The sequence below is a fragment of the Perissodus microlepis genome, chromosome 16, assembly GCF_051167445.1.
Source record: "Perissodus microlepis isolate ML-2025 ecotype Zambia chromosome 16, ASM5116744v1, whole genome shotgun sequence".
NCBI lineage: Eukaryota > Metazoa > Chordata > Actinopteri > Cichliformes > Cichlidae > Perissodus > Perissodus microlepis.
Window position 1 is genome coordinate 2,566,243 of NC_140476.1, and position 18,941 is coordinate 2,585,183.

At 43.8% G+C, this 18,941-nt stretch overlaps 1 protein-coding gene across 2 annotated transcripts in view; it reads left to right on the forward strand.

The window, feature by feature from the left end:
- The window catches only part of LOC146370187 (neuropilin-2-like), a 92,400-nt gene that overhangs the window by 27,233 nt on the left and 46,226 nt on the right, over positions 1 to 18,941 (forward strand). For both annotated transcript variants that reach the window (XM_084908914.1, XM_084908913.1), the window contains exons 4-7: positions 5,809 to 6,036; positions 8,061 to 8,216; positions 8,307 to 8,476; positions 11,880 to 12,035. In XM_084908914.1, the coding sequence (XP_084765040.1) occupies positions 5,809 to 6,036; positions 8,061 to 8,216; positions 8,307 to 8,476; positions 11,880 to 12,035 (710 nt within the window). The remainder of the gene's footprint in view (positions 1 to 5,808; positions 6,037 to 8,060; positions 8,217 to 8,306; positions 8,477 to 11,879; positions 12,036 to 18,941) is intronic.

Sequence of the window (18,941 nt, forward strand, 5' to 3'; positions counted from 1 at the left end):
ATGCCTGCTTAATTGAGTCCTGAGCCCTGCTCCCCTGAGACACACAAACACACACATGCACACACACAGAGGGCTGAGGTTACTAACACAACACGTGTGCTTGTTGGTGTTTCTCACTTGCTGGCACCAGCGTTTTGGGATTTCTTGTCTTTCCCTCCGTGTGTGTGTGTGTGTGTGTGTGTGTGTGTGTGTGTGTGTGTGTGTGTGACTGTTACACAAGACAGAGTCCACCTGATGAACATGAGTGTCAGCGTTCACACTCAAGCACCCGAGGGAGAAATAGAGAGCGACAAAAAAAAGAGAAAGGCAGATTTGTGAATCAGTTACTTTGTTTTGAATTTATCATCAAGTCATTTCTCTTTTTCTTTGCGTGTAAACACTCGTTTGTGTCTCTTTTTCATCTTAACTCCATAATTCCAACACATTACTGTAGTTTATTCAGTAAAATGTATGTAATGTGCAGCTTAATGAGCAAGAAAAGCATTTTTTGTTCATCGCATTTCTGAGTTTCTGCCATTTGTGGTTTGGAAATGCTGATGATGTGTGCAGTTAGGCTGACATTAAAACATTACAAATACCTTGTTTGGGTATTTTGCCATAACTACAATCACACATTTATTGTGTTTGAATGATCAAACATTTTATTTGAGATATGAGAAATACTTTTAACTCATTCTACTTATCAACTTTTAATATGTAACCATTTAAATCCAACTCCTATGAATATCCTCTGCAGGACTTTTCTTAGTTTGTGTGTGTGTGTGTGTGTGTGTGTGTGTGTGTGTGTGTGTGTGTGTGTGTGTGTGTGTGTGTGTGTGTCCAGCCTTTTCTGGCAGTAATGATGGAGCCATTTGGAAAATTCAAGCTGTTGTCATACGGCTAACAAGATCTTGTTATCCTGGAAGGTGCAACTGAGCGTCTGGTTGTGTGGATGACTAGATTTTGTGTGTGAGTGTATGCTAGACAATCTGTATACCCTCATGGAGAACCATCTAAATTTATATCTGTTTTTGGCACCTGCACATTCAGTTCTGTTCAATGAAAAAGAAAGATGAAAAAGCTTCTCTTCTCCTCTTTTCCTGCATTTTCACGGCCTCCACTTACGGGTAAATATAGTCTCACTGCTTGGCACAAAAATATGTGGAACAAAACAAGACCGAAACTTCTTGAGAAGAGCTTTAAGTTTATGCATTGTCCTCTTTTTTAAAAAAAACATTCATCACAGCTCTTCTTCTTTTAAATTGTTCCAAAATTTGAATTTATGACTATTTTTTTGCTTTGATGTAATTCATCCGTTCACTTCGTTGACCTTTCTCTCATTTTATTTGATTTCTTCTGTCCTGTTTTGCCTCCAGTAGCAGTAAACATCGTTGCACCGAGACACTGTTTACTGGGCTGAGAGCCTTGCTGTTTCTTGGAAGAGGAAGGCTTGATTTCTCAGGAGCATAAAGTTCAAAATTAAATTAAACGGAATCTTTCCAATTAAAAAAAAAAATTCTTTGTGAATCTGAAGCTCACACTGAAGTCTTTGTTATAAGAAAGTTCAGTGATTCGCTCAGTTTCAGTGCCCTGTGTTGCTGGATTGTTAGCATTTCAATGCCTTAACTCGCTTGGCTGAACATTTAGAGGACGCCTCGGCTACAAACCCTTCCTGTTACTGGGGTGTGTTATGGAGTGAGGAGTAGGTTTGCATGGAGAACACAGGCACATGTAATGCATTCACACATACATGTACACGAACATGGAAGGCTCACGCGTGCACGCCAGTAGCCGCCATTAAAGTCGAAGCACATAAACAGACATAAAATATAAACAACGGAAATGTCAAAACAAAACGACGTGCTACTGTTGTTATTGTTTACAGCCCTGTTACTATGGAGATTGTAGTAAAATTCCAGCCAATGGAAACACAGCCGCTATTATGTGACGACCAATCAAATTTCACTGTCTAGGCAGTGTGCCCCCAGCTGTTATTGTGACCCAGAACTCACCACACACACACACGAATTCAGTGATGCAGGCTGAAGGGTTACTCACAAATGCAGGGCAGCTTGCGTGTCTGCATGGAGATGTTAATACACACACACACACACACACACACACACACACACACACACACACACACACACACACACACACACACACACATACACACACAGACTGCTTATCTTTGCATTAGTGGACATTTCACTAATTAATAGTGTAGACGCACCCTGGCCTGAACTTCAGCCGAGCCTAACCTTAAACCTTTAACACTAACCTCCCCCAAAAACCAAACGCTCACACTAACACTGAGTGAAAAACGCGACCTCGTGGGCAACAGTTTCTGACCTAAATGTGAAGTGAGTGAAACTGAGCAAAACAATTTCTGTGAGCAATACAAGCACACCCACGCACACCTTCCCACACATGCGCACACTCAGACACCTCTCTCTATACATGCACTAGGCGTGTAATGTGGAAGCTGTCGTGACGATCCTTCCGATTACCGCTGTTGTTTACTTTCTGCCTAATGGCTTCAGGCACTTCCTCTCTGCCTCTGTCCGGCTACCCATCGAGTCAGTTCATTAGACTGTTAAACCAATCACGTCGCTCCCTCCTGCCGTCGCTGAATTTTATTGAAGAAAGTGGATCCAGATCTGACCTAGCAACAAGCAAAAGGTGCCCCGAGCTTAAAGGAGTGCAACAAAGAGCAGAATTTTCTTTAAAATATTCAATAAATTCACAGTTAATTAGGAATCTTTCACTTATCTGCAGAGCTTCAGCTCCAAAACAGATGCAAATATCAAATTTCCAATGTTTCACTCCGTTACACATCACTGAAGAATCACAGTGCTTGAACTTTTAGTAAACTGGAGTGGGATGACTACAGGGATGACAGTTAGTTTTCATGTCAGAGTGAGTTTATAAAGAGAAATCCTCAGTGATGCAGTGACAGAGGCTCAAATGTAATGTCAGAGTTTCAGCGCCACGAGCCTCCAACTTAAACAACGCTGCAGTGGAATCCAAACACATATGGAAAGCAAGGCTGCGGTTGCGCTGGAGCTGTTAAACTGTGTGTGGTCGCCTTTCTTTGTGTGTATGTTACAGTAAATCTGCTCTGCATGTGGACGTCGGTGTGTTTGTTAGAGATTGATGAAAGGAGAGCCCGAGAGCCTGGTGAAGGCTTGGAAAAGAGCTTGAATAAAAGTAGAGCTTCACATAAACGAACGTGCAGATTTTTATGGGAATTATATTTTATGTTCACATTTTAGATAAATAAAAGTGTTTACATGCACTCACAAGCTTATAATTTTAAAACACACACTGAGAAAGTTGGTCCTATCTCTCAGTGCCTTGCGAGCCTTAAGCACCATCACCAAATCTAGCCAGCAACACACACCCTCATGCAGACACACACACGGCACGCTAACCGCAGTTCCCCAACCCTTACAAGTTAAACACGTGTTTCTTTCACACCTACCCACTTCAAACAGATGGGAAGGAAGGTGAACACAAAAGGAAATCGGAGAAGGTGGAGGTAGAGAGCGTGACGGGACAGACTGGAGGAAGATGGGAGAAAGGAGGGCATAAGTGTTTTTGCAGAGTCCACTAACGTGAAGTAATGAAAGGGGAAAAAATCACTGCAGGCAGAAAACTGGTCAGGCGTTTACTCTACACATGCGCGGGCACTCGCACTAATAGTCACACAGGCTCACGCTATTCAGTGATGGACTCTGCAGGGGGGCCAGACGCAAAGAGAGACAGTGTTTGTCTCTGGGTGAGCGTGTGTTTGCTCGCATCTGAGGTTACCGCACGAGGGAAAAGGTCACAATAACAAGAAAAATAGACCAGGAAGGAAGAGGATACAAAACTGGGATATATGCATGCAGGCCATCTTTATCAAACTAAAAATAGATGACGTTGTGGAAAATTAATGATGCCAGAAATAAAGGAGACATTCATGCAGATCGGTAAACAAAGCAGAATGTGAGAAAAGTCCACAGACGATGCTTTGGTTTATCGGAGCTGGCATAAATCAGTCACATGTCCCGGCAGATTTATGCATTTGCTGAGTGAAATTCCACAGACTGAAAAAAAGCAGGGAGGAGACAGAGACATGTGTTGTATTTTGTTCATTCACAAATATAGAAAGCTACGATGAGCGATCGTTGTGACCATGTGGACGATGCTGTAAGAACAACTAAGCATCTGTGGTGTCTGAAGTGTTCGTGTGCGTGTCATCAGGGCCGAGTGTCGACTATGAACAGCAGAAACATTTGGGTAAAATGTCTACTCGTCTTTAGTCATTCAAATTTCCTTTACACGCTGACTCACGCTCACTATTAGCTGCAGTGATACATTACAGCGGGTCTGTTTGTCCACAGTACTTTGATACATTTAGAAACATTTTTGCAGCTTCCATGTAATTTTGTAACACAAGTACAAAGTAAAATGTCACCTTTAATGTCATTTGATCAGATAAACTATACATTCAGTTTATACCAAAGACATTTTCCTTAAAGATTAAGCATTTGAACACATAAACCTTTGATTTTATATATTTAGATATTTTGGATTTTACTCAAAAATGTTGCTTCATGTTTATTTAGGGTGCATTTTTTTTTTGAGTGTACGCCATCTGTTTAGTTATGCATGTAAGTCAGAATGAAACAGACTTTGGGTTGCTGTTAAAATCATAAAACACAAGCTGTTAGCACTAAAGAATTCAGCTGAAATGTGTCTATTGTACAGGTTGTTGCAAACACACGTAGTTTAGGTTCATTTTTACAATGCCACAGAGCTCACAGTGTTTTAGTGTCTGCTAACTTCTCTTCATTAACTCATGAGAGACATGGGTTACCCTAAGAGGCTTAGACAGTGTTTGGTCTTATGGCTGGGTGGCCTGGAATAATGGTCCAGTTGGTGCAAGCACACTGTGTGCGTGCATTAATAGAGAGGGTAACACCGCCCTGTCACAGCATGTTTATGTGTGCGTGACTGTGTGCATGTATTATGATGTCTAAAGCTCCTCTTAACTGCTGGACCACCCATCCATGACACTGTCAGCAGACCGTCTGTCTCTCTCGCTCCTCTTATTCTGTTTGTCTCGTACCATCTCCAGTGTTGCTAATTTTTCTTAAAGATTACAGCGGGTTTGAAACTCTGTGCTTTTTCCCAGGAATTGTCAGCAATAAAAAGTCTGGCTTAAGTGCACTTAAAACGTGGGCCGATCCTTTTCTTTCTGCATACTGAAACTTGGCATTCGGTGCAGAATATTAGTGCTTTCTTTGTGGTCTTACACAACGTGGAAAAGTTGGGGATTTACCACCTTAGAAAGGCAATATTTAATATGAGTTGACTGTTTGTGTTTGTTTTTTTGAGCTGGAAAAACAAACAAAGAAATTAGCCGTCTGTTATCTTACAGCTTTGTCCTCTGTGAAACCCTCAGCCTGTGTCTGTCCATAAGATCGGCCTTTATGTGAACTCGAGCTACTTAAGCACACACATTGACACTCTGTAGCCCCAATCATAGACATATATTATGTGAAGTGGATGTTTTAGTATCTAAATAAAACTGAGATAGCAGAGCTGGGAGTTATGAAACAGAGAGTTGAGTTTAAAGTGCTCGCCTCTAAAAACAGCACCTCTGGGTGCCTGCCCAGAGTAATGTCGTTAGTTTGAAGTGTAATGAGCGTCGACATTCTTCTCTAAACAAATCTTGTTCCAAGATTTTTCCAGTTAATGATTTAAATCAACGTTTAACTGCTATTAACATGAAGTTTTGATTAATGTACACAACGTTTTGTTTCTCTGTCTTCATCCCAGGTTCAGACTGTTCCCGTAACTTTACCAGTCCCTCGGGCCTCGTCGAGTCCCCGGGATTTCCCGACAAATACCCCCACAACCTCGAGTGCGCCTTCATCATCATTGTCCCGCCCAGAATGGATGTCACCCTCACCTTCCTCACCTTTGACCTGGAGAACGATCCCCTGCCAGGTGGAGATGGAGACTGCAAGTACGACTGGCTGGAAGTTTGGGACGGGCTCCCGGGAGGTACGATATTTATGCTTCGGATCTGTCGGCTCGAGCGATCACTGCGTTATTGTCACGGCTGCTGTGATGATGCTGATGGAGATGTCAAACAATATCTCAGCCTTGTCATGAGTCAGTACAGAGAGCAAAGTGAGTAATATATGTGCTCTGCCCTGCCTACATCATTATTGACCGAGGTGGAGTAGCAGCTATTTTAGAAGCTATGCGTTGGTAGATGAAAGCTAAGCTTACAGGCAGGATGCTGGCACCCACTGTGGAGAAACAATGCAACTTTTCAAGGGAAAAAAAATAGCAACTGTTGAGCAAAGGGAGAAAAGAAAGGGAGTGAGAGGAGGAACAGTGGAGGGTGGGATATTTCTGGTCTAACTGCTACAAGAGCTGGAAGTTTAGAAGGACTCCAACTCCGAGGCGCACAACCCTTGGACTGAGTTTCAAGCAATGGAAGAGGTAGAAAGAAACAGAAGGAGAAAGAGAAGTCATCGACTGCTGGGAACGCTGGAGCAAAGGAATGACCTCTGGTTTACCTTCGACAGGAGGAGTGGGAGAACAAAGCTGGGCTGGAAAGACGTCCAGAAAGAAGCATTTAAATATTTGGAAAACTTTGCCAATTTTATTTTAACTTTTAAAACTTTGCTTTAAAAACTGTCAGAGTATAGACTCAGAGTATATTAAACAAGTATTATAAAACCATTAAAAACATCAAGCAAAGACTGACTGGAATAACACAGCGCTTTCCTTTCTATAAACATGAATTTCGCCTTAGGCACAATGGAAAAACAGAGACACGATGCACATTACGGAGGAAGCAGCTTGAAGGGATACTAAAAAAATCCCTTTCTTCAGGGGTCAGAGAGAAGAGAAGACTTCTGCTTTGAGTGATGGAGGGAGGCAACGGGAAATACAGCGAGATGAAGAGGGAGAGGGTTGGAAAGGGAAGGAAATTTACTGGGTGAGAGTCAGAGGTGAAGGACTTTTAGTTTCAGGAATAAAAAAATCCTCGACAGGAAGAGTGAAAAGGCGAGCGGAAAGAGTCTGTTTTTTTTAACAGCAAAAGGTGAAAGGAGTGGGAGGAGGGAGGAGACGCTGCGAGACAGCCAGCTGACCTAAAAATCGATTTGTTCAAAATGTAAAGGGAACGAGAGCCTGATAATAAAACAGCGCTCACTCGATTAGCGGCAGAGACACCAAACGGTTGTTTTCAGTTTTTCCTCTGTGTACACATATGTATGAGTCATTTCTGTTGAGTTAGTTTTTATCTCCTAAAATCTAAACCCATCCATCCAAAATGGGAAGCCAAAAATGGAAGGGCAAATATATATAATCTTTAAAAATATTCATGTTTGCCTCGTCTCGTTTCTCTCGTCTTCTTTTCCTGCTTTCCGTTTCCCCTCACCACAATCAAGAAAAGACTTATTACCATTATTTGCTCAAGAGCGCTATTTCAAATATCCACCCATTCCAAAAGGGAAGGGGAGAAAATCAATAGCACTGATCGATCGCCGGCTATTTTCTCTCCTCCTCCACAAACCTTCTCATGTGTATATGTGTGTGTGTAAAAGAAGAAGGAGTAGCAGGATGAGTCAACTATTTGTGTAACACTCACGCACACACACAGACCCTTGGGCTTTAAATCACACTCATCTGTTTGTGTTGACATATACAAGTAGAGAAGAAGACAGTAGAGGAATCACTTAGATCTGCACACACACACACACACACACACACACACACACACACACACACACACACACACACACACAGATGTACAGTATGTGTGTATTTGTATATATTAGTGCACTTTCTCAAACCGTGTCCAGATGGATGAAAGGAGGGAGGTGAGGACATGAGGGAGTGGAGTGATGAGCAGATGCAGGAAAATCAGTGCAAGTCATGAAGGATACAAATAAACAAGCGTGAGGTTAAAAGATGAAAAACATAAGATTATAATCTCGACCGTTGGACGGGTGCGATGTTCAGTAACACACAAACAAATAAATGATGACTAACTGCCGTTTGATTGACAGTGGGCCCTCTGATCGGTCGATACTGTGGGACCAGGGTGCCTCCCGAGATCCAGTCATCCACTGGGATCCTCTCTCTGTCCTTCCACACGGACATGGCCGTGGCTAAAGATGGCTTCTCGGCTCGCTATAACATGACGCACAAGGAAGTCAGCGAGAGTAAGCTGGAGTTTTAAGCGTGTTTTCTCTCAAAATAACGCAAAAGAAACACGGATATTGGTCTAAATCTGCTCCCCTCTCCTCTTACAGCCTTCCACTGCAGTAACGCGTTTGGCATGGAGTCAGGAAAGATCACCGACGACCAGATCGCGGCATCGTCGACCTTCGCCGACGAACGCTGGCTGCCGCGACAGGCCCGACTCAATTACAACGATAACGCGTGGACGCCCTCGGACGACAGCAACAAGGAGTACATACAGGTATGAGTGCGTCCATCCAGAAACCTCACACGGTTCAAAAAGCCGCTCCTCGAACACCTCGAGCTCTAGAAAGATTATTTCACGGACGTTTCACTGTTTTATTTCCAGACCCTAATCCTTAAATACAGAAGTTTACTCTGCCTAAACTAAAAACAGACTGCGCTCCCATCTTAACACCATATTTTTCCTCGTGTTGACATATCACACATAATAACTCTACCGCAGATATATTTGTCAGCGTATGTGGGAGAGCAAGTGAGAGAGAGAGAGCGAGTGGGAGGTGTGGCGCTATCAAGGTTTAGCAGCTCGATGCCCGGGTAAGGCATTGTTTCCTGTGTTCCAGCTCTGTGCCAACTTTGTGCCATCCCTGAGCTTGAGTTATGAGGCTGTCTGGGTGAGATGGGAAGGGAAGGCGAGGCTGACTCACCCCCTAAGACGGGGAAGACTCAGGCGGGTCAGAGGGCTGCTTTTCAGCCAGACACCTTTTGTAAACAACAGATTACCTTTTTGGTTGTCACGTAGGGATAGCCTCACAAAGCCAGCACGCAGCTTTAGCGTTGCGCTTTGCAAAGGGACAAATACCTTTAGGGGGGATTGGTTTTGCTACAGGTGTGTTTTGTAGAAGAGGCTTTAACCTTTAATGTAACTAAGTAGTAAACACGGGATCTTTATTGGGGTTTCTTCCAGTTCTTTAAAAGGAGAAAGGATTTATAACTCACCAGTATGTTTAAAACGACTCTGTTTTTAAAGCCATTTACTGGACTCATTTACACATGTTTCCACATATATGTCCTTATATATTCATATTCATGCACACATGTTTGAAGGGGGGGATAAGGAAGCTTTCGGGACTGCTATCGATCAAAGAGCAGGCAGAACAGCGAGCCTCGACCCTGATATGGCTGTTTCAGCAGACGAGTGACTTTCAAGATTGATTATCACTTAAACCTGTTTGACCTACGACCCCTAAAGCATTGCCTATTGAACGTTCTTTACAGGTTGCATTTGTTAACTAGTTAGGATCAGCTCAAGCATGGATTGACTAACCGCTGCATACCTTCTGGGTTTATTTTAGTCCTTTAAGGGATACAACTTCCTGTTTCAGACGTATGACATTTACGCTTTCCTTTCCTTATTTATTTTATCTTTATCTTGGAACCTTTTTTGCAAGATGCTGCACGCCAGATTGCAAACTGACCTTAACTTCTCCTACAGTTTTCTGACTTGCCTGGCTGCCAGCTGCAAGGCTCAGTTTATTCCCAGGTTTCCTAAATTTACTACACAGTCAGAGTGCAATACGAGTGTGGCTTGCTATGAGAGCCTAGCATCCATTTGTTTGTTAGCAGTGTCAGTAACTCAGATATTTATGCATTAAATGTTTTTAGAGGAAAAAATGTATGTATCTTTAGTGGCGGGCTGCAGAGATTAAACATTATTAAGCACATATTGTCTATCACAGACAAACGTCTCCTTTATGTTAGCTGGACCAGTGTCACAAACACAGTAGTCCCAGACATGTGGATTAGAAGCAGCACTTCAGACCTCATAAAAACACAGGAAGAGATTGTGGCCAAGAGGAAGTGCACAACGCCTCTCACAGCTGGAACCTCACACCCTCAGGGCCACTCTCAAAAGTAGCTGACAGAAAACAATTTGTATAAAACACATTATTTCATTTCCATGTTTTTCCTGTTTTTCCTCCGACGCTCAGACAGACGATGTGATCTCACAGGGAGAAACTCCCGGTTTGCGTTGGGTTTGTGTCTCTCTGGTCGGCGGTGCTGTGGTCGGGGCATCGTGTTCCACAGAGGCTCTCAGCTGTTCCTCTGCATTAACACCTAGCACAGAGCAATGCCTCTGCATGCATGCATGCATGTGTGTGTGTGTGTGTCTGCCTTGATGAGCAGCTGTCATAAATGCCAACGTGCCTCTCCTTCTTGTATCTTGCACCCCGTGGAGTCTTACAGCTTAGTGCTTGTGAGTGCAGGGCTGAGTTTTCAGATCAGGCATGCTTTAATAAATTTAGGATAGCTCCTCTATTCTATTCTATTCTATTCTATTCTATTCTATTCTATTCTATTCTATTCTTGCCTGGCTCACTGAGATGTGGTGCAGATTGATGATGCGAGTGCTGGTGGCTCTGTTATTCTAACAGCTCTGTGATTGATGAGGGACCTTCCTTCCTTCTTTGGGAAGTCTCACTTAGCCCTCAACCCCCCTGGATTTCATTCTCTTTTCTCCCTCTTCCTCCCATACTCACTCCTCACCCCGCCTTCTCCTCTCATCTGTTCCTCTCCTCGGTTTCGTGTTATCGATTAGTTGTCTTGGTGGATCTCTGTCTGGCCCTACCGGTGCACGCCTGTGTGTGTGTTTGGTGGAAGTAATCTGGAACACCTGTCTCTCTGACAGATAACAAACGCAGCATTTTACCTCCCCTGGTGTTTTGTACGATACCTCAGTGGGACATACAGCACACACTTGCACAGCAAACACACACAACAAGTTCTGATTAATCTGCAGGTTTCTGCAGCTCCAGTCGAGGAGAGCAAATGTTGTAATCTACACTCGAACTTTTCTCATCTCCTCCTCTGTGTGTGTGTGTCTTTAAAAATGTGAGATACTCGGGTTAAAGAATCACAGGTGTGCTCTGATCCTGGCAGGTAACTCCACTAAAGCTTCAGTGATTTATATTAATACATTTTACTTCAGGTATTTTCAGGCCGGCAGTGTTTGTTATAAATATGCAGCCGTTCGTTAGCAGTGTTCAGTGTCTTCCTAAACACCATCACTTATTGTTTCGTTAGACTCCTTCCATATTGAGAGAATTTATAACAACGTCTTGTTATTTAAATACCTTCATCGCTCTGCTGTGTTTACTCGTTTTGGGCACTATGGAGCAAATAAATTCGAGTCTACTTCAGGGACCTTGAAATCCCGGAGTTTGAAGCTTCGCATCCTACACAGTGCTTCCCATGTATAATGCAACGCAGCGAGCAGCATGCCAGCCACGTAGCGTAGCATCCACAATCAGGACGGGGAGGTGATTATAGCTATTGTATGGGAGGAAATTAAAATGAGCCCCAGGTCATTACTATCGATCTGCCAGGAGAGAGCCGCAGAGTGGAAAGAAACCGAGAGGAGTAGATGAGGAGGGGAGGAGAAGAGAGTGCCGAACGGGGGAGATGGATGCAGATAACTCCAGGTGTATATTTGTGGGATTATTTTTGTGTGTCTTCAACTGCTGTTGCACTTAAAAGGTCTTCAGACACTTTGATCAACGATAGCTTTAGAATGAAATCTTACATCTTCAGTACATTTGAGTCTGAGGATTTCTGTGTTTTCTTTTACTTTGTCATCATTTTCTTATTAAGTAAAAGTTTAAAACCTTTCTCTCCCCAAACAGGTGGATCTCCATACTCTGAAGGTGCTTACCGGCATTGCCACACAGGGCGCCATTTCAAAGGAAACGCAGAAGAATTACTTTGTTACCTCCTTCAAGCTAGAGGTCAGCACGAACGGAGAAGACTGGATGATCTACAGACACGGCAAAAACCATAAGGTAGGTTCAAACACACGAGGCGGGAGCTGCTAACCGGCGTCGGGCTCCGCTGGCATCTTGATGGGAGAGGTGGATGGAAATATGAGATGGATTATATGCAGCAAGAGTTGACCTCAAGCCCAAAATTTAACTGGTGTCTGCAATTACAGCCTTTCCACTGCCATTCAGTTGGCCTCATTTAAGGCTTTATGACTGAGCCAGAACCAGCACGAGTCTCCAGGCTCTCGGTGATATCTGACATCATTGTATGCAACTGCATTTACACTGCACATTCTGCTTTCCCATCCCATCTGGTTTCTTTTAGTTTCTGGTCTGAGCTCTGCCTAACGTTGACCTGATTGGGGCCGGGTTCCAAGCTGTTTTTCTCAGAGGTGTTAAGCCATGATGTGTCATCAGTGTGCACGCTGCAGTCTGGCCAGCCAGGTAGAAATAAAGCAGACGGCATTAAGAGTCTTAATGGTTGAGACTGCAATTAAAGTAAAAGAACATTCCAGTGGTTTTGGCTGGTTTTTCCATCAGAGGCGTTCTCCCCCTGCCCGTGGTCACACATGTTTGTCCTGCGGTCTAACGCCACGTCTGACTTTGTGCTGTAAACCTTTATTTCTTCATGAACGCTAATGCATGCACGCAGTCACATATGCATGCGCTTTGCTATGAGAGGGAAACAGGAGCTCCAGTCTAACCATGTGGAATTCCTTAGTGGAGATCCCACAAGACTTACAGCAAATGTTAACTCCCACAGAAGTGATGGTGGGATAAAACAGCACAGAAAATAAAAGATGGGGATGATGGATGATTGAGGAAACGAGGGAGTTTCTTCAGTTATATTTACAACATATTAAGCTTAGTTAACTTTTATTTTTAAGGAAAAAAGCTAATATCTTTGGTCATTTGTGTTATGTGGTAATAAACGGCATCTGTTTTACAGTAAATGGAAGGATTAATCTTTTAAATTTCCTGTGGAAATTTGGACTACAATAATAGGAGCTCAAACATGTTGTCAAAGTTGTTGGTCTCATTAACTGTCCACAAAAATCTAGGCAAAAATAAAAGTTTATAGCTTTTAGAAAACTTCTTTATTTATATATTTTATATTTCCCAGGCATGTGTAAGTGTAACCGATCATATTTTAGATTAATGTCTCCATCATAAGTTACAGGCACTGGCCTAAATGCTCACAGCACACAGAGGTTTATCTACAGTAAGGAACTTAGATAAATCTCCAGGTTCAAGAGATGACAGGTTTGTGATATTCCTGGGAAGGGTGAGGCTGAAGCTGTGGGAGCGAGAGGGTTAATCGTGTTCTGCAATCGTTGGTGAACATATGCATGGGTTTTTTGCAGACCTGCACCATGGCTTACCAAAAATGCAGTTCACTCTTTCTCCTACCAAAGCTGGAAAATAGTGTAATTTTCAGCAGTGAATGTCTCCCTGGGACTGCAGAAGCAAGCATGCTAGTGCAAAGAGCTGGGAGACACAGGGACGCTGCACAACTGTGCACTTTTTAGCTATTCAAATTTTTAATATAATGCTTCATTATTTCAAGTTTGGATTGGAGCTCATTTCTAATGCTTTTGCATGTTTTATGCATGCATCATTCTCAACTACAAAGGTATAACTCAACTGCAGATCTTCATTTTTAGTGGCGCTAAAGTAAATCCACCGAATAATGAGCCATGATACTGTCCTTGCAGACACGCAGCAGCTACAGCCCAGTTTCACAGTGACATCGGGCAACGAGACAATAAAAACATCCAATATGCAAAACAGATTAATGTGTCGTTGCTAGTTGCTGGTGTCACCCATAATCCTGCTTGTTTCAGCCACAACCCTGGAAAGCTGTTTGGAGCTGAATACCAAGGGAGACATTGAGTTGCACGTGTGTGTGTGTGTGTGTGTGAAGAGGAAGGGATTGCCATAAATCAGCAGCACACAGAGAAACTCACACACACACACACACACACACACACACACACACACACACACACACACACACACACACAGGCAGGGTCTTTCTAGCTGTTTGGCTCCCTGGTGTGCCAGTCTGTGCTGTAATCTGAGGCTTCGGCTCAGTGTTGTCCAGCACCCCTTTTAATCCACATCTACACACCACTGTCTCACTGCCATAATATGGATATTATGCATATACGTACAAATATTGTAAATGTGTTGTGGCAGCATTATGCTAGCTCAGAACAAAACGACGGAGTGGATGATGGTTATTTATCTGATGATGAAACGATGATGTCAGCATCTTGTCCTGTCTCGGTTGACACGCCTCAGACGGCCACTCAGCACTGGCCTTGCCCCGCTGACTTTCTCTATCGTCTATCAGGGGTTGTTGTCGTGAGTTTTTGTGTGTCTGTGTTTTACGCTAGAAAGATATAAATCACTCCACAGCAGTGGCCAAGACCTTTTTGGCAGTGTGTTTTATTCTGCAGTTTGTAAAACGCTGCGTCTGCATTAACAGGATAATTCAAGGAAATTGTATTTCATAATTGAAAGCAGATCCTGGATCAGTTTATGCGATAGATCACAGTTTTCCTTTTGTCTCACGGAAGCCTTAAATCAACACGGCTAAGTTATTAATTTTGAGAAGTCGTAGCTGTTTTAGCCATCCAGGAAATAAACAGAAGTGCCCCGACTGTACACCTATCCATCCGTCTCCCCTTCTTGACATTTTCATTCACTTGCCTCTTCACTAGTTCTCTCAGAATCTCTTCATCCATCAATTGCTCCCTCCATGTCTCCTCGTTCACTCACTTCACATCTTCCTTCGGCCTCTCCTTACACTCTTTCCACTCTCACAGCTCTCCATCATTCGCTCTCCCTCCTCCTCCTGTCTCTGAGAAAGTCATCAGGAAATACGCCGGCACGTTTGCGCTGCTTAAACAAATGACTTTTGTGCTTGGCAGCAGCGATGCTTCGGTTTGTGTGCGTTAATCTGGAAGAATTATTGAGTTAGTGTTTTATGGGCAAGAGGCATTAAAGCAGGACAAAAAAATAATGGAAGCCACATGGATAGTTTGTTCTTGCAAAACCACCATGCGTGAAATAATTAAACATATATAGTGGAGCAAAAATACACCAAACAGCACACGCAGACATGTGACTAGATGCATCTTTTTGCATATTAACTAATCAGACACTTCTTGTGCACACATACACACACAGGTATGCGCACACACTGTGGCTTTAAACATCTGGGAGCCTGCCTGCAAGGGCGGTGCTGCTGTCACACAGCATCGTGATGATTTGTGTGATCTGTAATGTATTTGATAATGTCATTAAAGGCCTGTCGTGAACCAGATGGGGCATATGGAATACATGTTAACTTGGAGAAACTTTTCAGGCGCAAGCATGGAGTAATATTCAGACTTAATTTGTTCCTATTTGTACTTACAGACACTACCAGAGGAAAAGGAGAATGACAGACAGATGGGAAAATGTCTTTGTTATTGTTATTGTGAAGCAGCGATTTGCCAGGGTTTAATCGAGAGGTTGTTGACAGATCATTTGAATTTGCATTAGCCACAAAGAGATTTGTACCTGTAACTTTCTGTGTGGTGCGTTGTGCGCACGACAAGTAAAGCAGCAGTTTTCTGCAGCCTGAGGCCTCGGCGTGAGAAATTACGTCGTCTCAGTTGCAGTTTTTATCTTTAGGAGCTTGAGAACTTCTCTATATAGCTACATTTGAGCTTGACGTGGGACAAGTGTCATTACGTAGCCCCACAGAATTGCTGCAGACAGACCTGTCTGTGGCCATTACAGAACTGGACCTCGGCCAAGACCAAAACCTCCTATTCCCACTTTAATCTGTGGGAGGGAGGATGGATGGAGAGAGAGGGATGGAGGATGGAGACGTGGGTGGAATGAGCAGGAGAGAGAGAGGGATCGTGATGGGAGGAAAGTGTAGAAAAGTTGAAAAAAAATCAGGAAAAAAGTAATGGAAAAAAGCAAAAGGTTAGGCTGATAGAGAGAGGAGAGACCGAGCAGGAGGAGGAAGAGAGGTGGGAGCAACGCAAGGTTCATAGGGGAACAAGTGAGTGAAGGAAAGAGGCAGGCGGGGGGAAAGAAGTGTTCATAGGGGAATCATGGAGCAAAAGAAACAGGGATAGATGGATGAAGCAGGAGAGGGGGAATAATGAGAATAGCAGACAGGGGTGTTGACCACAAATCCCTCTGGATAGTTCAGAGGTCTCAGCAACACAGCCTGGAAAGATGTCAGGAGAGAGAAGGAAAATAAAGCGACAGAGTAGAGGGAGGTGAGGGAAAAGCAGAAGGGAGGGCCGGGTCAGCGCAGAGCAGGAGAAAAGAGTTTGTGACAAATGAAGAAAGAAAAGCTCAGAGAAAACGCGAGAAAGGGGACAACAGGGGATATTACGAAGGCGCCGTGTGTCGTTTGGTCTGTGAGATTTGTGCATTGTTCTGTCACACTCCCACACACACACACAGACACACACACACGCTCGGATTCAGCTGTCAAAGACAGGTTACCTCCCCGAAGTCTCCGTGTGCGCCAGCATGTGCCTGTGTTTGGCCTTCTTTGATGGAACGAGAGGAGATGGGGGGTGTTTTATTATTTTATAACTCAACGCATGCACATGCACACGACGCACACTCGGCACAGACATTTGAATAATTCAGCGCGTCTGTGCCGGCCCTCTCTGGCTGACTGACTGTGGCCTTGCGTGTTCTTTACTTTCCCGTGAGGTGAGCGCACTCGTTTGTCAGTCGCCTTTCCTGTAGTTACTCGCTAGATCTGATTCGCTGCCTTTTGCCTGCAAACCAGAATCTGCTACCCAGAACTCTATTGTTATTCAGCGGAGCAGGTGTGTGTAAATGAAGGAAAAATGGTATTCACTTCCTGTCGGCCACCTTTGAGCTTCACTGTGAAATAAAAGTACTATTTGAAGTTTCTCTTTATGTTATTTTGTTAAGAGCATTTCTGTTTGCTTTTGTAGGTGTGTGTGTGTGTGTGTGTGTGTGTGGTGGAGACAGACAAAGGGGGGAGGAGCATCTGTTCACCCTACTCTTTGCCAGTATCAGCTTCCCTTGTCTTCTTACCTTGGTGGAAACATCAGCCCATTTACAAATGCAGACAGACTCTCGCACACACAAACACAGGCTTAATAACCTGAGCTGGGCTGCAGGTGTAGTCCATTAGCTGATTGTTATTGAAGCCTTTTAGACTGAGACTGTTAACAGTGCATTTAGTTTGGTTTAAGACCTCAGGGACGCTGCATATCCCCTTACACCTCCTCTCTGTGGAGTCTCGCTGCGGAGCCACGACCTGGGAGCCGTTACGGGAATGCGAATATTTGTGTTTGCATGCGTGCGCAAACTCACGTGTGTGTGTGTCACCTTTGACATGTTTCATTCTGAAGTGTCCCTGCTCTTAAATTCACTTTATTATGAGACTGATGTGCGGGCAGGCACCCGTCCACACAATCAAAAGTTCACATACTTTGACTTTTAACAAACATGGCAGCATAAAATATGGCCTACGTGTAGAAAAACATATTAAATTTTTAACAAGCCGGTCAGGTTATAAATATTTATGGGGCTATTTCTTAACAGGGGAGGCGCCTGACAGCTAGAATGGCTGGCCTCTAAGGTCTCCCTGTGTCCGAGCAGGTTAAATCCAGGTGTTCTGGCTTTCTCCTGCATCACAAAGATATGCATGATTCTGAACTGATTCTGCAGTGTGCATGGTTTGTGTCTTAACCCTGTGAAGGACGGGCAGCTGTATCCCATATTTTTCCCAATATCAGCCAGGATAGCCTCCAGCTGCCTCGTGACCCTGCAAGTGGTAAAGATATAAGTTCACAGTCCTGATGAAGACAGTGACAGCAGTAGCTCAGCTGCAGCATGCGCAGGTACAAGCTGCAGCACGCGCTGCATCCCTGATGACCCTGAACAAAGCTAGTAACTGAAACAGTAACAGAACCAAGTTCGTGTCAAAGTTCTTGCTCACAGCTCCGCGGAGCCAAACACTGATTGTGCAAACGTTAAGCTGCAAAAAAAGCTGCAGGTTAGACTTTCACGCAAACATACACGTGTGCAGAAGTATCCACACACGCGTAAAAGTGTGTGTGTGTGTGATTGTATATGTGTACACTGAAAATGTTTCAGTGGGCACCCAGGGAAATCAGAAAGCACCCGCCAGCCCCCAACTCCTCAGAGTGAGACTTCATAATTACACTTTTACACAGTGACACACACACCCTGACACACACACACTTGTAATTACAGTCTGCTACCACAATCCCATTAAGTCTTTGGGGCCTGTAGGCATTTTTCCATCATTTAACAGGTCACAGTTTCTAGTATGAATGCTTTTGTAAGGGCGTGAGTTCACAGAGGCCGACTTTGTGCTGTACACCCACTGGGTCACGGGTTCAATTCCCAGCTGGCCTGGTGGCCTGCTTCTGTTCTGTTCCAAGTCACAAACTCCTTTCATCCATATTTTGTCACCCCTGACGAGTCCTGCTGTTCAATGGATTGAAGACAGGAAGAAAAAAGTGATTTTAATCTTTCACACACACACACACACACACACACACACACACACACCTAAAACAAGGCAAACATCTATAAATGCATAGCCAAGCAAGTAATTGCAAGGCCTTTGGCTCTGTTGAACAAGGCTTACCGCTCTGTGTAATAAACACGCTATGATGTTTTCAGCATTAATGTAACATAATGGAAAGAGTGTTAAGGAAAAAGAGGCTTATTTGCTCCTGTAATGAAACAACAGCATGGATTATCTTCCTTGAATTTACAGCCGTTTATCATCAGCGAGAGACGAGATAGAGACATCGGAGAAAAAGACAGAAACGAAGGGAGAAAAGGAAATGAGAGAGCAGAACCCCAGCTGTTCTGTCCTGCTGGGAGACCAGCGGA